Below are 23816 nucleotides of genomic sequence, written 5' to 3'. Positions count from 1 at the left end.
CCGGTGAAAGTTTTTTTTTGTAGAAAAAATCCCCCAAAAAAGGAAAGAAATCATCAAAAAGGGGAAGTCGAGTATACTTTTTAATGTTCAGAAGTGTTTGAGTTGACAATTCTGTCCTGAAAATGTATAAAAGAATTTGCCTTTTAACTTTTATACAAATGAGGAAAATACTTTTTCGTGTACTAAGTAACTACGCATTAATGACCACAAGGGTAAGATTTCATTGTATGGTAATCAAGATATTGAAATAAAAATTGCTACTGGCTATTTTGAAAAAAAAATGTTCTGTTCCTAATTAAACTAATTGGTTTGTTCTTAGTTTTCAAATTAATTTTGAAACAACCAACTATTTAATCTTTAAAAAAAAAAATTGACAATTAAAAGTTTCTTTCAATTAAATAAAGAGTAACAAATATAGTTCCTTATAACTTGTTTAGAGTACAATGCAATCTAAAATTGTAATCATTTATATTATCTTCCATGTAATTACTTTGTACCCAAAAATATAGTGAACCATGAAACCTTGTAAAGGGAAATAAAAGCAATTTGATCTATTTCGTCATGAATTGATTTATTATTTGTTGCTTAATGTCCAGTGACAGATATTTCATGCATGTAAACTATTCACTAGACTACCTATGGGCACATACCAGGGGCAGATCCATTCATTTTTAAAGGGGTTCCACCATTTTCTACGTAAGAAAATGCCTGTACCAAGTCAGGGATATGACAGTTGTTATCCATTCGTTTGATGTGTTTGAACTTTTGAATTGCCATTTGATTTGGGACTTTCCTTTTTGAATTTTCCTAGGAGTTCAGTATTTTTGTGTTTTTATTTTTTCCAACCCAAAATTAATTGGGAGTTCAACTGTATGTTCTTATTCAAAGCATTGATCATCCCCAAAAATAAGCGTTCTCCACCACCCTTTTTTTTTTATCTGCCACTGCAAACTATCTATATGTTTTAAAATTTATCATGTATAGTAAAACACAGCTTTTCACATATAATATACCAATAAACATACTTACCCCAGTAACTACATTTTTTTCATTCTGGAGTCAATATCTTACAATGATAAAAGTGAGTAGATTTACAAAACTACGTCTAGTCATCTAAAACATATCAATATAATAATTACAGGATTACTCCAAGATAAGTATCGATAACTGTTTCCGAGTCTTGATATTTTCACAAAATTTGGCGTGTTTTGTGGAAAAAAAGTTTGTTGTAAAGACAAATATAGAAAGTACAAAACACTTTTTATACCTCAAATCAATATTTCCAACTTTTAATGGTTTCAGAGGAGTTGCAGCTCATTTGTCATGTTTTCCTCTCTCTTGTAAAGATAAATGTCATTGTATATCATATAAATTGGTAGTCAAAGTATAATATCAAGTTTTAAAATTTAATCCTAGTACCTTTGATAACTATTGATATAACAAATTACAGATATAGCAGAATTTCACTTATATATAAAAAAAAACGGTACCAAAGTAAACTTATTCACACATTCATGTCCATGTATATTAATCACGTTCTTTGCAGGTTTTAAATACGTCTTTCAGCCGAACTTGAACAGAGCAGCATGCAGTGATAATCGATATCAGCCTTTCATTTTTGAGACAGTTGGCCACAGTGACTGCACCTTTCAAAAATCATTTTGCAGTAGCTTTGGTCAGGAGACGTATGTACACGGCGACACTACGGTCGACAGAAAATGTATATGTAATACCGATAGAGGATATATTTTTGTCAGGAACTCGAACAACCAATGTAACTGTAATCCTTCAACTGAAGATTGTTCCTGCTATCTCGGAATAAACCCATACAACAAAACGATTGAACTAAAAGGTAGAGTGCAATGCTCTTTTTGGTTAGATATATTAACTATCAGTATTAAACAAAACAATGGAGGTGTCTTTCTATAAGTGATACTAAAATGTTTTTTTTATCAACGTGACAAGGTAAAGTTTAGCACCCCATTGACCAGTTTTCCATTATAAAAAATTTCTATGAATACTTTACAACAGACACAATATTTTTTATCTTTAAATCATTACATGAAATCTTCATCATTGAATAATTTATATTATAAATTTTCTTGTCTTTGACCTAGTTTTCTTCATTAAAAATGCATAGATTTAAGGTTGTTTGTTTAAAATCCCAACCAGTTTAGAGATGTAAAATAAATGTCATTGAAAGAAAAGGCTTTCTTTATAACTAATAGGTCGATTCCATTTCTGGCTGATTTAAATCCCCTGATATTTGTAGTCATAACTGTTTTGTAGCAATGGATAATGATCCTTTTTTTTAATCAAATTATTCGAAATAGTAATACCAAACACATTTATGCCGGATGTTGTCATCTAAAAATGGTCTTTTAAGTCTTTAACTCTACGAATTACAATTCGTATTTGCGTTTTGTAGAGAAATGGACGACCTATACCAGACGCGTTAAAAGCCTGAAAATTTGTCGATTTTATTCAACTCACACCATTTTCATTATTCAAAGAACTGAGAATGAAAACGGGGAATATATCAAAGATATAACAAACTGACCAAACAGCAGAAAACAGCAGAAAGCCACCAATGAGTCTTCACAACAGAGATAAAATTCCACACCCGGAGGCGGGCTTCCGCTGGCTCCTAAACAAAATGTGAACTAGTTCAATTCACACCAAACCAAAATATATACATGAACTAAATTAAAAAAAACCAAACATACATGACTCACAAGGGCCAGTAGCTCCTGAATTGAGACAGGCGCAAAACTGCAGCGGGGTTAGACATGTTTTGTGAGATCTAAAACCTCCCTCTGTACCTCTGTATATATCCAAATCAGGAATCAGGATCCCCCTGGAATTTAAATATGTCATTGAGAACTAGATGGCGATTGCAGGTCTTAAGTTGTTACTACAATTGTATTCAGTTTATTCACGAGTTAGACAGGCGTGAACGCTTTAGAGCAAGACACAGTGTATAGATTCCTGTCGTTTTTTGAAGCCCTCAAACTGTCTATATTTTATTTTGTCGTTTAGTTGATGCCTGATTTCCTTCATACAATTCTCTTTTCAGAAACGTACATTACAATGCGTTATGCAAACGTATATATAAAACCTAAACGACTAGTTCTTTGGAAAAGATCTATGTTACTTTGGTCGTCTTCCGACCGTCAGTTAAACACTCAAAAAGAGCAGCCTCCTGGGGCTGTGGATGTGTAAAATTAAAAAGTATGCAGCTACGTCCTGAAAACATGAATAAATTCAAAGCATTGTGTAACGAGAGTCCCATGTTCACATCATGTTAAGAACCCTTACAAAAACTCTTTCAAATTTATAGGTGGCCACTCGCAGGGAAAAATATAATATCCCATTGAAACATACCATCATCTCCCAATGGAAGTTTAATTTTTCACGACCATCATCGTCTACCTACCTTTTGCATTTAAATATGTCATTGAGAACTAGATGGCGATTGCAGGTCTTAAGTTGTTACTACAATTGTATTCAGTTTATTCACGAGTTAGACAGGCGTGAACGCTTTAGAGCAAGACACAGTGTATAGATTCCTGTCGTTTTTTGAAGCCCTCAAACTGTCTATATTTTATTTTGTCGTTTAGTTGATGCCTGATTTCCTTCATACAATTCTCTTTTCAGAAACGTACATTACAATGCGTTATGCAAACGTATATATAAAACCTAAACGACTAGTTCTTTGGAAAAGATCTATGTTACTTTGGTCGTCTTCCGACCGTCAGTTAAACACTCAAAAAGAGCAGCCTCCTGGGGCTGTGGATGTGTAAAATTAAAAAGTATGCAGCTACGTCCTGAAAACATGAATAAATTCAATGCATTGTGTTACGAGAGTACCATGTTCACATCATGTTAAGAACCCTTACAAAAACTCTTTCAAATTTATAGGTGGCCACTCGCAGGGAAAAATATAATATCCAATTGAAACATACCTTCATCTCCCAATGGAAGTTTAATTTTTCACGACCATCATCGTCTACTTACCTTTTGCATTTTGAGTTCATTTTTATACATAATTGTTATTGAAATGATGCAAACGAATTTAGTATTGACCATTTCAACTGTCTGAGAAGAGCCCAGTTATATACTACTAACATAATTGAACTATTTTATCTAAAAAGGTTCTCTATTATATTTTTCAGATGTCAAATGCTATCATGACATGAAAATGTTAAGCAGTCCTTTCTTAGGGGATTCGTAAGTTTTTTTTAATTATTTCTCAAGAAGGACGAAAGATACTAGAGGAACAGTCATACACATAGATCGGAAATAAACTGAAAATGCAATGGCTAAAAAAGAACAAAGATAAAGAGACATATAATAGTACACACTACAAAACATACAAAACTAAAGTATATGCAACAATGATCCCACCAAAAACAGGAGGTGATATCAGATAATCAGATCCTGCTCCCCATGTCGCACCCACATTATATCCATTTGTTTTCTCCATTTTTTCAAACTATAATTTACTTTTATATACCTCTATACTTTGTCTCTATGAATGAATCTATAAAACACACAGCTTAGTAGTTTTGATTTGAAAATATTTATTTCAAAGTTTTGATATTGTATATCAATACCAAATAGATAAGAAAGATACAAACTACTTCATTAACTGAACGTCGATTAATAATAAGTCAGCCTTTGCTAGCGGTACTTTTACTCTTTGGTAGTTGAACACTTAGTAATAAATGTAGTTATTGTTTTGGTTACAAAAGTATAATAAAAATAGATCTAATGAAAATTCAAATTGGAATGTTCTTTATGAAACAATGTGAAATGTCAAAATCAAAAGCTCAAACGCAATAAACGAACGGAAAATTATTGTGATATTCTGGTCTTGGTACAGGCGTGTTTAATTGTGTTCTTATGTGGAAAATGCAGATGCCAAAACCTGGTTTTATAGCTAGCTTAACCTCTAACTTGTATGACAGTCGTATACAATTCCATTTTATTGATATAAATATGTGTACAAAACATACAGACATAGTAGGTTAAAAAGTAAAAACATGTATGGATACAGCAGTCAATATTGTGTTATAATATTAATTCCAATAAAACAAACAAAGTTTTCATCAAAGTTAAACAAAAAGGTATATTGACAAAGCATGTAAGCTAAAACATAAGACAAGAGTACAAAAAAAAATTACTACAGCACAACAACGCAATGGTGATGCATATAAAGTACCTAGCCTTGCAAAAAGGATATTGCCAAAAAATTGACAATACAGTAATGGTCAATAGTTTAAAAAGACAACTAAAAGAACACGTTAATAGGAAAACGAACAAAGGTTTATTGGTGTTTTTGATATGCTGAAAGTGAGTGGTATTTATATTTTTGATTTGGGGCATGGTCAGCCCACATGCTATTATTACAAATTTGCTCGGTATCTTGATTTAAAGATGTAATCGGACAACAATTTGAAAATTGATAAGCCACCATATCTAACTTTAGAGAATTCTTTTTTAGTTGTTAAATCTGGTCTAATTTTAAAGAAGTATTTTTGCTGATTATAAAATTATACTGGTTTATAGAATTAAGTTTGAATTATTTCCCTAAAAACAGAAATTGTGTAATTGATAGGTAAAATGGATTGTAGTCTTTCAGTGATTGTCTCGTTTGACTTAAGTCATTAGTTATATATTGATGACTTTTGTTTAAGTCATGTGTGTTATGAAGGTAGATGTCACAGTTATTGTGTAGTATTTTATTTTTGGTGTATATTTTAAATGTTTAAGTTTTACTTGATCCTGTTTGGGGTTCTGATTTGCTAATATCATTTTATTATTTATCAAGTAATAATCTGTTTGGAACATTCAATCAGAATCCAAATTCAGAGTTGTTTTAAAATTAAATGTTATCATAATTTCTAAACTCTTCAGGGTTTGACGCCTGCAGATCAATCCGGTTTGCTGTCACTTTGACAGCCTCTAGTTTGTAAATTTGAAACGAAAGATATATCAACAAAGTTTTAGTATCTTCCGATGAACGTTCTGTGACATGACTCTGGCTCTGCTCAGACCCTGGTGACGTTTTGGAAAGTCTGGGTAGCAGCTACAATCTCTTAAATACCCAATGAGTTGGGAAATGTATATCCCGTTGATATATTGCTATTTAGATGGAGACAGTTGATTATTTCAAAATTGAAAATCGTCTCGTTTGTCAAAGATTCTGATTCTGAGATAACTTCCTATATATTCAATTAATTAATATAAAAATGAGGCAGAAGAAGCCGTGTCTCTTGTATCTTTTATTTTAAGTTCTGGAGGATATTAGTGGATTCCAACCAGAAAAGCTTTGATTGTTACTGTAAAGAAACTCACCAATATATCTCATTGTGAATAAATTATATTCTTTTTTTTAACAAGTATCTGATGGAACTCAGACTCATATGAAAATAAGATGAGATCATCAAGAGATGAGGCACGCTGTTCATTTCATTAAGGATGTCGAAAAATTGTTGAAAACATGTACCTTCAAATTCAACAAATATGCTGTCAATGCAAAACTATAACATACTGATCACTTGTTCGTCTGTGTGGCATGTTTTACTTTATTTTTCACCATTAGAAACATACATTACGTATGGTATCCATAAATAAATACATTATAGCGTTTGCTACCATTTAGATTTTGAAGAGCGTTGATAAATTTAATTTTAGACGATTATTTTCAATTCCAAATAGTGGCATACAGAGTTGAACAATAGAACGTTTGATGGAATTATTTCAGAGAAGGACCGAGTTTTAAAACTACTCAGAAGCTCCTCAGGCTTTGTTGAAAATCTACAAGAGATTAATACCATGACGCGATAATAATTTGATACGATAGTAGAGGGGCATTATGTTTTCTGGTCTGTGTCTCCGTTCGTCCGTTCGTTTGTCCGTTCGTTCGTCCTGCTTCAGGTTAAAGTTTTTGGTCAAGGTAGTTTTTGATGCAGTTGAAGTCCAATCAACTTCAAACTTAGTACACATGTTCCGCATGATATGATCTTTCTAATTTCAATGCCAAATTAAAGTTTTGATCCCAATTTCACGGTCCACTGAACAAAAAAAAGATAGTGCAAAGCTCAGGTTAAAGTTTTGGTTAAAGTTTTTGGTCAAGGTAGTTTTTGATGAAGTTGAAGTCCAATCAACTTCAAACTTAGTACACATGTTCCCCATGATATGATCCTTCAAATTTAATTCCAGATTAAAGTATTGACCCCAATTTCACGGTCCACTGAACATGTAAAATGATAGTGCGAGTGGGGCATCCGTGTACTATGGACACATTCTTGTTTAATTATATAATGTACATGTATGTTTTTTTTAGGTTCAGTATATCAAGGACAATCAAGATTATTGAGTTTGACGATTACAAATACAATCTGAACTATTTTCCTACGAGTACGTTTTAAAAATATACATGAATGTCCTAAAAATGAATAAAGTAATTTAAAGACATCATTTTTTCGTTGCATTTGAGGTATCAGGCAATAAAACTTAACACATATGTTATCGATTAAAAACCCCAGCTTAACGATTATATTATTTTCGGTTTATTTGTTGTTGGAATCCATTTAATATTTTTTGGGCAGAATAAGCAAAATTTTTCATAATCCAAAAGACCGAATACCTGGAAGTCAGAATCAGTACTGTCAACAGAGAATATTGGACAAACAAAAAACGCCTGAAAGAATGTATGCAACAATGCGTATTTTAAACGTCAATGTTGCCCGACAAAAAGTTATTGGATAATTTGTACTTTAAATTAACATCGAACATAAAACATACATAAATAATATAATATTCAAGTGAAAAATAATTGATTAACAGAAATAAACATCCATAAACATAAGTTGTGCAAATGTATTACAATATAGCACACTTTCACAACAAATTCTTTATTTCTTTCTATTGTAGATGAATATCGCATCAAAGCAGCCACATCTATATTGACATTGTTATTAGCGTACTGTAAGTACTTCAAAATATATGACCAGATCAATAACAGAATTTCGAAATTTATTTTTGCTATTTCTGCATTCATGTTTCTGACATGTGTGAACGGGTTTGGAAGGAGGCTGTTAGATTGTTTTTTGCTCAGTTCCTATTATTTTTATTGTTCTTGTTCTTCTTTTTATGTCACCCTGACGGAGGTCGGGTGACATATTGTTATTGTACGATTCTTTTTTTCATTATTATTCCACACTTTTTTGTTCAGACTATTTCTCAGAATTGGATGGACCAATTGTTATGGAACTATACCATAATGGTAATGACCATGTGCAGAAGTGCACTCGGGTTTTGGCATTTCCAAGAAGGCTGCTGTTGTCATGGAAACAGAAAGAATGTGAAAAATAGAATAGTGTTCCAAATTTAATGATTCTTCGTGGTAAGGTTACTCGTCATCAAAAGATGTGCCATTCATCTTTGGAATTTCAAAAAAATGGCTGCCATTGCCATGGAAACAATGCAAAAATTTCAAAATGCTCAAAACTGAATGAAACTTTATAAAATTTTTAACCACCAAAGTTAGATGTGGAATTTGACTTTTGAATTTTCAAAATGGCTGCCGTTGTCATGGAAACAACACATTTGATTAAAACTGAAGAACGCTGCAAACGCTTTCAAAACTAACAGATATCAATGTTGTCATGTATTTATCGGCATTTATTTTTTGAAAACGTCAAAATGGCTGCCGTTAATTGGCAATAGGCGGACCAGGGTGACATCCGCTATTGCTTGCAATGGCAATTCTAGTTCTTCTTTTTCGACTTCTTTTTCTTCCGCCACTTGAAAAATGAACTTGTCCGCAGTGGTTCTCCAAAACTGCTTGTCAGATTTACTTAGGATTTCATAAAACATTAGACTAATATGTTTAGGGGCGCCATCAATCTTTCGTTTGTTCATTTGGGTCTATTAAGGGGTATTTTGGGGGGCATACAGAGGGGGAGAGGTTTACTATAAAACCCGAAGGGCCAAGTGAGCTTTTCCCATCACTTTACGTCCGTCGTCGTCCGTCGTCGTTGTTACCTTTTACAAAAATCTTCTCCTCTGAAACTACTGGGCCAAATTAAACCAAACTTGGCCACAATCATCATTGGGGTATCTAGTTTAAAAAATGTGTCCTGTGACCCGGCCAACCAACCAAGATGGCCGCCATGGCTAAAAATAGAAAATAGGGGTAAAATGCAGTTTTTGGCTTATTACTCAAAAACCAAAGCATTTAGAGCAAATCTGACATGGGGGTAACATTGTTTATCAGGTCAAGATATATCTGCCCTGAAATTTTCAGATGAATCAGACAACATGTTGTTGGGTTGCTGCCTCTGAATCGGTAATTTTAAGGAAATTTTGCTGTTTTTGGTTATTATCTTGAATATTATTATAGATAGAGATAAACTGTAAACAGCAATAATGTTCAGTCAGCAAAGTAATATTTACAAATAAGTCAACATGACCGAACTGGTCAATTGACCCCCTAAGGAGTTATTGTCCTTTATAGTAAATTTTTAACAATTTACATAGAATTTGTAACTTTTTATAAACATTTTCCACTGAAAATACTGGGCCAAGTTCATTATAGATAGAGATAATTGTAAGCAGCAAGACAGACTGTTTAGTAAAGTAAGATGTACAAACACATCACCATCACCAAAAACACAATTTTGTCATGAATCCATCTGCTTCCTTTGTTTAATATTCACATAGACCAAGGTGAGCGCTCGTTTTAATTTTCAAATGACTATAACTTGAAAACTGTAAGTGATACCTATTATTCAGTAATAAGTACAGGACAATAGAACAAATAATATGAAATATAAAGTGAGTCCCTGGGGTCACTCCGACCCCCTTCAAGTTAAGAATATACAATTATTTTGTAAATGGTCAAGATCCCCACCCCTAAAACATATATATTCTTGTATGGAACAATTAAACAAATTAAATGAAATGAAAGGGAAGTCCCTGGGGGTCATCCCCACTCCGTTCATTTTGAGAGTGTGCTTTTATCTTGTAAACGGTCGAGATCCCCACCCATAAACTATATATATTCTTGTTTGGGACAATAAAACAAATCAAATGAAACAAGAGGGAAGTCCCTTAGGACTCACCCACCCCTTCTTGTTTGAAAACTTGTAAACGGTAAAGATCCCGACCCCTAAACCATATATATTCTTGTATGGAACAATAAAACACATTAAAAATGTAGGGAGAATCAATGGGGGGTCACCCCCAACCCCTCATGTTCGATAAAACGTAAACGGTCAAGATCCCCACCGCTTAACCATATACATGTATGTTCTTGTATGGGACAATAAAACAAATCAAATGAAATATAGGTGAAGTCCTTGGTGGTCACACCCACCGCGTTCAATTTGAGAATGTGCTATTATCTTGTAAACAGTCGAGATCCCCACCCTTAAACCATATATATTATTGTATTGGACAATAAAACAAATACAATAAAATAAAAGAGAAGTCCCTGGGATCAGACCCAACCCCTCATGTTCGATAAAAATGTAAACGGTCCAGATCCCCACCCCTAAACCATATATATTCTTGATTGGGACAACAAAAAAAATTAAATGAAAATGAAAGTCCATGGGGTCACACCCTCAAGTTTAATAAATTGTAAAAGGTCAAGATCCCCACCCCTTAACCATATATATTCTTGTATGGGACAATAAAACAAATCCAACGAATAATGGACCATTGGAATAACGAATTATGGGAGCTTTGTTTGGGCGACTTCGTAACATCATCCTGTTACAATTACCTCTTGTTGTAAAATGTTATATAGTTTTCTAGTATCAAACAACTTTGGGGTTTCCATGTATTACCTATAAAGTATTGGTTTTTTTTGGAAAATTATCCTAGTTACATGATACCTGTCCAGTTCATTTGATTGAAGTCCCATGTTAAATTAACTTTCTTTAAACATGGATATATTACCGTGATGAAAGGGTATTCATTAAAACTGTCAACTTCTGCTAAATTTTAGATAAATGCAACAGAAGTATACCGCTGTTCGAAATTCATAAATCGATAGAAAAAAATCTAATCCGGGTTACATACTAAAACTGAGGGAAACGTATCAAATATAAGAGAACTACGACAGAACAGAAACACAACATTAAAATCTAACACACACAGCAACACAGTATAATATAACAATGGCCATTTTCCTGACTTGGTACAGGACATTTTAAGAAATAAATGGTGGGTTGAACCTGTGTTTTTAGCATGCCAAACCTCCCACTTTAATGGCAATGTTAATAATAACATTAAAATGGCAACATTACATGACAGGACTACAATGCAAATAAATGGGATAAAATATAGGACAGAGAAACAAACGAATAATAGCCAACGAAAGGTACCAGGTTAAAATGTTAATACGCCAGACGCGCGCCACGTCCCCACAAGTGAGCCTGAAATGTAGACAGTTAAAGATTGTCAGAGTAAATGATTCAAATTATTTTTTTCGATTTTACCCATGATGTTAATAAATTACTTCATCTACACTAGGAACAGTATTGCTCTCTTTACATGACCCTTCATTGCTTTCCCCCAAAAAACAAATAAGGGTGCAACCAATATGAGAAAGAAATTGAAATTTGGCAATCTTATATAGATTATAAAAACCTGCTCCTCAATTTGGATAAAATTTCATTCAAGTATGAGGCAAATAGTTGGGTCCATATTGGTTTCATGATAATTTTCAATAAAATATTATTTTTGCTGTTATTATACTTTTATGTTAATCCTGTTGAATTAGTAAAATTTTAGAAAAACATATTATTTGAATGATCGATAATAACCGAATTTTAAGGATCTGTTTATCAACAAAGCATCAATTTTCTACAGGTACAACTAAATCTTTTAAAATGACATTCATTTGACAAACACTAAATTATATAAATGAGAGATGTTTAATGCTCTTCAACTTTGTAATTGTTTGGCTTTATAAATATTTTGATTTGAGTGTCCCTGATGAGTCTTATGTAGACGAAACGCGCGTCTGGCGTACTAAATTATAATCCTGGTACCTTTGATAACTATTTAGTTTGATTTTCATGTTATTCTATCTTTTACATATGTTAGACAAGAAAGTACGAGTAAAATGAATAAGGGATTATATTAACCAATACCGGTAAATGAATCCATTCCGGTGTTAAGTACTAGATTTTTATCTACTGATTTCAAAATTTGAAGGTTTGCATTAACTATTTATTGCAAAAAAGTAGATAAGTTAAATAGATAGATGGATAGGTAATTTATTTTCTAAAAAAATAAATACAAAATTACAGAGTACAGTTGCAATGTAGATACAAATAAAGTAATTGAAATTTCGGGTTTAACACAATTGACCTCCGATTTTAAATGATGCGTTACTACTCAATGATTCCAGAAATATGTAGTGTAAGGTATTTCTACAAAGACATCGTTTAAAATTTTATACATACTGTTCACAAAAACCTTTTACAAGGTCAGATGTCTTTAAGCATAATGCAGAAAGACTTTATGCCACTTCCAAAGTAAACAATGTCAACATCTACAAATTCAAATTTGCATTTCGCCTTGACTTAAATTTCAAGTTCACAAAACAAAGTGCTTAATTCGATATACCCTAGGTCTAAAAATTAATAGGCTATCAACATGCGACCTATTTAAAAAATTGAATGGGAGAAAACTATTTCACTGCACCGAGTTGGTTGACTATTATGGAATAACTGTTTCACAAATGATATCGGATATGTTCCTTACGTCGAAACTACAATTTCCTTCCCTTTCATGAATGTGACCTACCGAATAAGACTATTTACCGGATTTGTTATCACATAAGCAACACGACGGGTGCCATATGTGGAGCAGAATCTACTTACCCTTCCGGAGCACCTGAGATCACCCCTAGTTTTTAGTGGGATTCGTGCTGCTTATTCTTTAGTTTTCTATGTTGTGTCATGTGTACTATTGTTTATCTGTTTGTTTTTTTAATGTTTAGCCACGACGTTGTCAGTTTATTTTTCGATTATTGAGTGTGACTGTCCCTTTGGTATCTTTCATCCCTCTTTTAATCCAAAAAAATGTCATTTTCAAATTTATCGTCCCTCTTTTAGTCTAACAAATTTCAGTCTCAAATTTAGGTAAAAGACGTTTATAAATATGTATTACTGTTTATGAAACATGTAAAAGATAAAGGTAAGATATTTACTTTGATTTCAATTGTCCATTTAAAATTTTAAAGCCTTATTGTATTTTACGAGTGATATATGGGCTACTCATACAGTCCTGATGATGTAACGTTAGTCTTGGAAGTGTCATTTTTAATTTGCTGTTCGATTAAATGTAAGGTATCAGTTACATCTTGCAAAACAACCAATCACACAACAAAAAACATACAGAGAAAAATATTCTCAACATGACAACATCTAAAATGAAAATGACAAAATTATGCCTGGAAACACTTGTAAATGTAAGTACAAACAGTCTATCGTTACTACGGTTGAATGTATTAAATTGAACATACATGATTTAACACAAATAACAGAATAAATAGTCCAGTACAGACAAAACCAACCAGCAAAACAACCGACATTTCCAATAAGTTAACGTATAAACATCAACACATGGTAACAATAGTTGACTCAATTAAAACTTTTGCAATTTAGTGCTATGAAAGTCTTTCTGTACCAGGAAAGCTATTAAAAATGAAAACAAAAAGTGCATGACTTCTTCGTAATTTTAGGAACCTAAAAAAAAAACACAATTCGGTGAAAATAAAATAGCTTTGCTTACGTTTAATCCTTCTAATTTGTCTACGTACACCATGTTGATTTCGATCTTGTTAAATATATCCATCGAAATGTCTATATTAAACTTTTAGTACTTTCTAAAATACAGCACATTTAAGGACTTATATTCCAAACATACAATTTGTTTTTCAGTTGCTGTCTGTATTTTTGTTTATACACTTCTTCCACGATGGATCCAATTTCGTAAAGGTAAGTTTTAAAAATATTTGACGATGAATGGTGAATACAAATGTGATCATGATTCGTCTTCTTCGGACCGAGAGTAAATTATTTGCCACTGTTTGACATTTTTTGAGTGTACGTGATAAATGAATACGACGATGTTCGCTCCGATGATTCATGTAGAGTGAATGCCAAGCTCTCTACACGCTGAAAACACTAACAGCAATTCTGTTTTGGGTCCGCAAAATTAGAATTAATACAAAAGCAAAGTGTGATGAACGGAGCTGATAAGTCTAAGGGAGCGAGAGGTGCATTTCTCGTACAAAATTAAAAGTCTTGTATCTATGAAAAAAACAATTCACTGATGGGGGACTATTCGTCCTCAGATGAATCACAAGCCCAATAGACAGCTCTCATAAAGTATATTGGAAGGCACAGTAAATTACAAAAATGCTCACTAACACATTTGCTATACAATGTAGATAAATAAATAAAAACGAAATAACAGCATCTGTCGCCTCTACAATCGGAAGGCAAGCGCAAAAGTGTGTTAGAAAGTTATCTTTGTATTTCAATTATTGACTTGTAACAAAAAATCTGTATTTTGATACCCTAGCTGGTTTTAACAGAATTATGGGACTGCAGCAATCGAAATTGGTCTTATTTGCACTTTATAGTATCAATTAGTATTAGTATTTTAGTTTATGTCAGAACGGATTGTTGAATAAAAATGAGAGCAAAATTGGACCACAATTACTATCAAATTTAATTTGCATCAATGTCGAGTGCCAGTGTGTCCTCATGTTATTCAACAAGTTCCAAATATTGACTTCCCACCAAAAAAATCAGAAGTATTGATACTTCAGGCTGCCTTGTCGTTATAGGACACATAGCCCGTGCAGTAAATTAAAATCAAAACAAATATTAGTTTTATATATGTTGTGTACAAAATGTACATACATGTTCTTGTTACTGACAGAAAGACCAGCAACAATAGAGCAGTATACGTACCTATTGGCATTACTATAACCATGTCGCTCCATAACATTGAACAACCGAAACTAAATTTATTATCACATACACTTAAAAAGGAGTATCCTTAAAAAAAACATCAGTCACTGAATGGTGTTATAAAACTTAACGTTATTTCAATTTTTGTTTTTATCTTATACAACCTTCTTTTTTACTGAGGGTTTAATTAGTTGTTGCAGTAATAAAACAATTAAATGTGATTAGTCTTTATTTTGTTACAGATCAAGTGTATCATACATTTTTCTGAAACATGTAATTGACTATAAAGTAGTATTATACTTCCTGTAAGAATGTCCTTCTATAGTAAAAGTGCTCTATTTTTGCATAGTTTTTTTAGAAATATATAGCAACTGCTGCACTATGCGAAAATATTATGCCTTGCTTCTGCAAGAGACTATTGACTTTCACGTAAATCATTGTCAATTTCATGTGAAAAGGCGGAGCTAAGATTCTGTGACAGAGTAAAGGGTTAGATTCATTAGCCCGACTATTATTTAACTATAACAATTGAACAATACAGTAGATATCATTTAATTTTTTCTGACATTTTAAAAGACTTGAAAATAATGTAGTTTCTGTACCATACTCTAGCTAGTGAACAATAAGACAGCAAACAATAAGATAAATCAAGCTAGCGAACCATAAGCCTTTTAGAACGTTTTTATTCTTTATTTACTTATATAACTCCATTGAGGTCATCATTATTCGAATACTTAAGTAGTTATAACCCCATCACAGTATTTTTTTTAAGTTATCGAGTACTTCACACATATTAAGGAGAAGAAATCGAAACAATACCGGACAATCAAAGCTATGACACGACACCTTTTCTGCTTCATTTAACAGTCAACATGAGTTCATAACTTCAACAATAAGACAGAAAAATCTATGCAGAGTTACATTAAGATCTTTTTTTCATACTTTAGCGTATTTGTTTACATAACAAAACACAATTAGCACAATTTGAATAGTAAACAGTCATTATAATAATGATAGTAAAGTTGTGTTAACATTGAATATGGCAAATAGTAGCCAGGGTTTGAGATGCACTCCCCTTCGGGTCGTGCACTATTATTTCTCACCCTGGCTACAATGTTCGCGTAGTAAAAGTTTAAAAAAAACATTATTAAATAAATAATTGCAGAAACCTGAAAAAGGCTTTTTGTTAAGAATGAATTCATTTATGTTTTATTGCATTCAGTTGCTGTTTTTTTTCTACAATATGTTGACAAAACTGCTTTTTGACCTCCAATTTCAAATCAGATCTTTTTTAACTTACTATTGAACATTACTTTTAGAAATCGAAAAACAAAACATAGTTGAACGTAGAGCAGCAATGAAAGACGGAAAAGAATTAAGACGCTATGTTAGAATTCAAGTTATTGGTAAAGAAGGAGTTGGCAAGTCAAGCCTTGTACGTAGACTAGTTGGAGAATCTATTGTAAAATTAAAGAGCACGGATGGAATCGATATTGTTAAAAAATGTCAAATAAGAACAACTGATGGTAAATGGGTCATTGGAAAAGGTGAGTTACGATATTTACGCCCTATTAAAAATCGAATAACAATACGAGAAGGATTTGCATTTACTGTCTATTTTTGTTAATAGCATTTTGTAAATTATAAGCATTAAGTGGACATAATTTGACAAATTATTTAGATAAAAGAGATAACAATTTTTTGATTAATTAGCATGATTAGTGAAATAAAATACTTTTTTTCATAACAATGAACTTTTATTTATTTATTCAATTTGTTTTAAATTGATTTTGCAAATTTGATGACATTCAAACAACTCAATATCTGGTTTTCTTAAATGCATAGATACCTTTTTTTATGTCTAATTTGAAGTATTATATAATACTAGATATACTCGCATCGCGCGTCCTTGACTAAATTAAAGTACCTATGCCTTATAAATATTAGTATCATATGACAAAGTCATGCAGTTTTCTCTGCTTTTTAAATATTTTTTTTTAACCAGTCCTGATTTCCTTATACAAATCAGAACCTATATGTGACATATGCTATAGAGTATTGGTATCGGATTCGACCCGGAACTTGTTAATTATTGGTTATTTTAATTCGTGCAATTTGTACTTTTAATGGAAAAAGTACGTAAAATTTTATAACTTAAATCAAAGCATATATTATTTGGAAGATTAACAATATTTCAAGTATCCGATAGTCATGATAATAACAAATTAAACTGTTTGTTTTTTTTTTGTGTATAATAAATAAAATTAATAATATATAGAATATTAAAATCAATAAAAATGTTTGAAATATGACGAATAAATAATGATGCAATAATGCAGTAAAATTCAACTTCCTATAGTGTGTGCACCTGCTCAAAGACCATATCCAAAATTTTGATATGTAAAGATAATAGTAAAAAGGTATTTAATTGGCACTTTATTATTAAATTTGCCAGACGCACCTTTCGTTTACTTAAGACTTTTGGGTAACGCTCAAATCAAAAGTTATAAATCCAACCAAGTCTACAATTGAAGAGTATTGTGGACCCAAACGATACAACTGTTACCACTCCTGTATCGACAGTGATATTGGAGACAAAACTGTGATATAAAACTAATTTTTCATTGGAAAGCAACTAACACATTTTACTTTAGGAGTGTTTTCAGAAATGCATGCGTCTTTATCTTACCTCCTATACATTTTTAGGAATATGATTGGTTAAAAGCGACCCCATAGATACCGTGTATATTTCATATTAGGTTACCAGGGAAGCGGAGCTTTTTCATACACGGTTAGTTGTGGTGCTTTGTCCCTTTAAATTCCGTTTTAGTTAAGAAGGGAGGCGGGGCTTATTTCATACAATTTTAGAAGTGGTGTAACGTCCCTTTACAAAAACAAAACGATACTGGGAAAAAATCTAAAAGATTTCAACAGAAGAAGAAATTGATGATTAAGATGGAAATATATTCATATAACACATTTAAACCTAACAAGTTGTTATTGTTGACATCTTTTGTTAGTAGGAGCAACGGAAGAAGTTTCTTAATGCTAACAGTATTGAAAACTTGCTCATTTTGATAGGTCACTATACGTTAAGATAGTCGGTTAGTTAAATTAGTTACATAACGTGCCAGTGACGTAATTCGCTCTCACCCCATATGAAAATTACTGACACCGTATATTAGGTCGCTATCACACTATGAAACTATGAAACTAATAATATCTTTATCGTCGACCCATATTATTTATTGAATAAAGAATACATGAATAAATAACGGGATGCGGGAAATGTCTCGCTACATTGATGACCTGTTAATGAACTTCTGCTGTTGTCTGTTATATTGTCGGGTTGTTGTCTCTCTGACACATTCCCCATTCCCATTCTCAATTCTATTTATGATATATAAGTGATGTCAGATTCCCTGGTATATAGAAATAAAACAATGTGAATTTGAAAAAAAAACACCATCGTAATACATTTTTGGATTGGTTGCTCTTCAACTTCGTACTTCATTTGGCTTATTTTATTTACTTTTTTTGGATTCGAGCGTCACTGATGAGTCTTTAGTAGACAAAACGCGCGTCTGGCGTATATACTAAATTTAGTCCTGGTATCTATGATGAGTTTATTTTTTATGTTTAGCAGTACACAACGTCAGGTCAAATTCTTAAAATACAGGGTTGTTAAATGTTGTTTGGTGTTACACGATTTTAACTTGTATTAATTATTTTATGATATTTCCCATATATATGTGAAAGTTAAGATACAAAAATAGCTATATTTCAACCAAGACAATATCCTTCATCATAAATTAGTTCAATCGAAAATACCTCCTTATTTCAAAGACCAGTCTGTACCAATAATTTCTTATACCTATACCAAACCTATTGCAACTAAAATTTTCAATTACAAACGCGTTTTGCAGGCTCTCGATTTTGACGACTTCAAGTCTAAACCTCCTGATTGCACTTGTGCTAGTTCGTAATTCACATATAATCCTGCTGGCCACGTTATTACCGGTGACCTTAACATTGTTAATAACACTTCTCTACGAAACATGTTATCGAAAGGTCCGAAATATCGTAAGCCTAAATCCATCAATTGGAAACACAACTTTAAAATTTTGATGGATTCAGTCGAGAATTATGCCAGGCAATGGGCTAAGCGCGAGGAGGAAGACGTACATGTAGACACTCTATCCGAATGGATTAAGGCAGTGAGGTCGTTAATACAAATCAGAATTAAGAAACTGAATGGGTCCATCCATGCCCATGCTACGTCAATCTTCAAAGATCCAAATGTTGCTAAACACCTATCTGACCTCCATGATGAATATGTTGTTGTCCCCGCAGACAAAGCCCCAAATAACATCGTTTTTATCTGTAAAAGTCATTACATTAATTGCTTGATAAACGAATTAGGTATAGACAATTCACTTGGAAACCCAACATATACCCTCACGACACTTACCAAAGAGGAAATCCTGGATAATCATAGGTCTGTTCTTTGTTCCTTTGGTATTTCAACCAAAGATGAAGAACTGGATCTTCCATCACTGTATTGGATACCTAAACTACATAAGTGTCCTTACAAACAACGGTATATTGCTGGGTCTTCCAAGTGCTCCACGAAACCCCTTTCTTAATTATTAACATCCATTTTATCAGCAATCAAAGACGGGCTTCAAAGTTCTTGTGAAACTGCCTATTCTAGAGGTGGCGTGAATCAGATGTGGATACTTAAAAATTCCAAAGATATTTTAGAGTACATACAATCTAACTCTCTTTCATCTTGTAACAGTATTAAAACATTTGACTTTTCTACTCTTTACACAAGTATTCCACATTCCAAACTAAAAGACAAATTAACAGAGTTGGTATTACTTTGCTTCATAAAAAAGAATGGCCAACGTAGATACAAGTATCTTGTATTAGGGAGGGATAAATCATACTTTGTAAAGAACCATTCTGATTCAAACAAAAAATTCTCTGAAACCGATATTATCAAGATGCTTGATTTCTTGATTGACAACATAGTTGTTACATTCGGAGGACGTGTTTTTCAACAGACTGTCGGCATCCCAATGGGAACAAACTGTGCCCCTCTACTTGCTGACTTGTTTCTTTATTATTATGAGGCTGACTTCATGCAGGAACTTCTTAGGAAGAAAGATAAGAAGTTAGCAATATCCTTTAACTCTACTTTCCGCTATATAGATGACGTTCTCTCACTAAACAATTCAAAATTTGGTGACTATGTGGATCGCATCTATCCCATCGAATTGGAGATAAAGGATACTACAGATACAGTTAAGTCGGCTTCATATCTTGACTTACATCTAGAAATTGACAATGAGGGTCGGTTGAAGACAAAACTTTACGACAAAAGAGATGATTTCAGCTTTCCAATTGTGAACTTTCCATTTCTAAGTAGCAACATTCCAGCAGCACCTGCATACGGGGTATATATCTCCCAATTGATACGATATTCCCGTGCTTGCATTTCCTATCATGATTTTCTTGATAGAGGGTTACTGCTCACAAGGAAGCTATTAAACCAAGAGTTCCAAATAGTGAAGTTGAAATCATCCCTTCGTAAATTTTACGGACGCCATCACGAGTTGGTGGACCGTTATGGAATAACCGTTTCACAAATGATATCGGATATGTTCCTAACGTCGTAACTACAATTCCCTTCCCTTTCATGAATTTGACCTACCGAATTAGACTATTTACCGGATTTGTAATCACATAAGCAAAACGACGGGTGCCGCATGTGGAGCAGGATCTGCTTACCCTTCCCCGGAGCACCTGAGATCACCCCTAGTTTTTGCTGGGGTTCGTGTTGTTTATTCTTTAGTTTTCTATGTTGTGTCATGTGTACTATTGTTTTTCTGTTTGTCTTTTTCATTTTTAGCCATGGCGTTGTCAGTTTGTTTTATATTTACGAGTTTGACTGTCCCTTTGGTGTCTTTCGTCCCTCTTCAATTTAATTTGTATAATTTCAAATTTAAAGTAACTATATGCTCTTATTTTTTGGTTTACACCAGTTTTTTATTTAGAAGAGAGCAGACATGGTTCGAAAATAAATACCATTACAAACACAATTTCATTTTGATATTCTTGTCATGGTTACAAATACATAAAATCAAACTTTTACTTATTCAATCCTAAGCTTTTTTATTTTACAAGATTCAAGATTTTTTATTTTTTCAAACACCATATTGTTACAATGGTACAAAGAAGTTCATCAACATTTATATAACATAACACAAACACTAATGACAAGATGAGATGACAGTATTAAATAAAATAAAATAAACAGTATGTTAGCAAAGAGTGGTGATTAACCAGGAAGATTCACTTGAAAAGTTATAACCCTGATAAATTTGCAAAGCTTTTTTAACTTATTTTTACAGAGAGGATGTGTAGAAATTATGGATGGCAACGAGTGTCAGCTTACCCGAGTACTCGATCGCAAGGCAGAGTACTCGAGTACAATGTACTTGCTTGGTTACCTTGGTTAATTACCTTAGCCGTATTTTGCAAATCGTTTTTTGAATTTTGGATCCTCAATGCTCTTCACCTTTGTACTTTTTTGGCTTTATAAATATTTTGATATGAGCGTCACTGATGAGTCTTATGTAGACGAAACGCGCGTCTGGCGTATTAAATTATAATCCTGGTACCTTTGATAACTATTGGATACTCATTTGCCATCATAAATGTTGAGATATTTCTTTTTACATTTCGACTCACATTAGTTCCCTTTGAAATATCCTTTGAATTAATTTAGAATCAGGTGATTTTTTTTTTTATCATAAAACGTTTTTAAGCAATTTCAGCATTGTCCGTTCCTCCCGAAAGTATTTACAGGTAGTACTTGTAATAAAACTTAGAAACATACTTTCATCTGAAGTTGTGGGTCAGATAAGAACAAAATCAAATTACTATGAAACGATCAACAGATTAAAGTCATTTGGAACGGTGTATTGTACACGGGTTAACATTTTCATGAAATTATAACTCACAAGCCGTAAACTTACTTTCTTTTGTTAATCAAAACTTATTTGTATGCATAAGGAATTCAAACAATGGGTTGAAACTATGTATACAGACCTAAAAGGGATGTGTTTTAAATAATGGATGGGTGTCTGCCCCTTCAATACATGTCATGGTATTAGACAGGGATGTCCGTTATCTTCCTTAATTTTTGTCTTGTGTGTTGAAATAATTGCAATTAAATTAAGTGAAAAAACGGAATTTAAAGGATTTGAAATCAAATTAGATGGAAAATCTTGCTCACTAAAAGTATGTCAATTGGCAGATGAGACTCACTTGTTTTTTAAAAACACACAAAGATTTAAGGATTGCCCTAAATATTATTGACACATTTGGAAGCCTTTCTGGGTTCAAACTAAATAGAAACAAAACAGAAGGCTTATGGCTTGGCAAATTCAAAAAAGTCAAAAGATAAATTTGAAAATATAAATTGGAAACAAGACCACATTAAAAGTCTAGGAATATATGTTGGATACGATTATCAAGAATGTCAAAAATTAAACACAGAGAAAAAAATAGATAACTGTGAAAAAATGTGTTAAGGAAGGAACAAACGAAACTTAACATAAATAGGAAAAATTACTGTAGTAAAGTCCCTAATTTTAACAAACCTAACAAACACAGCATCATGTATGATAATAACACATGTAGTAAAACAACATTTCAAAATTTAAAAATATATATAAAGAAAAAAGTAAAAACACAAAAATAACAAACTCCGAGGAAAATTCAAAAATCAAAATCAAATATCAAAAGGCAAAATCAAACATCCAAACACAGCAAACGAATGGATGACAACTGTCATATTCCTGACTTGGTACAGGCATTTTTTAAGGTAGAAAATGGTGTATTGAACCTGGTTTTATAGCTAGCTAAACCTCTAACTTGTATGACAGTCGCGTCAAATTCTATTACATTGTCAACGACGTATGAACAAAACGAACATACCCAAAGAGTAAAAATGTCAAAAATAGGGGTACAACAGTCAATATTGTGTTATCATCTTAATATCATTATAAAACAACAAATGTAATGAAGAAGCACAAAAAGACTTACAACAAATTTAACATACTCATTTTGCTTTTCGTATACGACTTAATTTATCTATGTAAAGTCTTAAAATGAGGCGGAGGAAGTCACTGGCTTTGAACAATCGATGTCTAGGTTAAGTGATTGCAGTATTAAGCCATTTTATAACTGGTATTAATAGTATATACATGTGTACCAGTTTCCAAAAATGAACACTTAATTATTAGACTCACACAAACGAAGTTTTACCTTGCTCGTGGAAATTTTGTATCGGAGCATATCTTGAATATCATTCAGCCTTGCCCAAACTTGATTTATGGATGCATCATGGAAAAACAATCTGTCAGAAACCAAAACTTGGTCACTATGACATTGAGTTTGACCTATGACCATGTAGACCTCTATCATATCGGTGCTTCTGGTCATCAAAAACTCGTGCCAAGGATCACTAAACTTGTTGTACTTATCTGCTTTCTACTGAATGATGGGTTTATGAATAAGCAAACAATATCAATATAAATGAAGGAATTGTCTTTCACCTAAAAAAAGGATTTCCACAGGATAATGTTTCCCAGTATTAGCTCATATGTGACTCTTTGATTCAGCTGTTTGTTTTTGGTTGCACAAAATCATGGATACCTCTTCCTTTTTCAATGAGTCAGTTATATGTACATTTTTATCAGTAATGTACAAAATTAAACATACATAATTGTT

At 32.6% G+C, this 23816-nt stretch overlaps 1 protein-coding gene across 1 annotated transcript; it reads left to right on the top strand.

Moving 5' to 3' along the window:
- Positions 1 to 200: 200 nt before the first annotated feature.
- On the top strand, positions 201 to 21538 carry LOC134692621 (uncharacterized). The gene is made up of 8 exons (XM_063553081.1): positions 201 to 212; positions 1567 to 1852; positions 4176 to 4230; positions 7352 to 7425; positions 7942 to 7995; positions 8243 to 8293; positions 16331 to 16473; positions 21431 to 21538. The coding sequence occupies exons 1-8, from the start codon at positions 201 to 203 to the stop codon at positions 21536 to 21538; spliced, it is 783 nt and encodes a 260-aa protein (XP_063409151.1).
- Positions 21539 to 23816: the final 2278 nt, after the last annotated feature.

The sequence above is a fragment of the Mytilus trossulus genome, chromosome 12, assembly GCF_036588685.1.
Source record: "Mytilus trossulus isolate FHL-02 chromosome 12, PNRI_Mtr1.1.1.hap1, whole genome shotgun sequence".
Taxonomy (NCBI): Eukaryota; Metazoa; Mollusca; class Bivalvia; order Mytilida; family Mytilidae; genus Mytilus; species Mytilus trossulus.
This window is presented reverse-complemented; position numbering and strand designations above follow the sequence as displayed.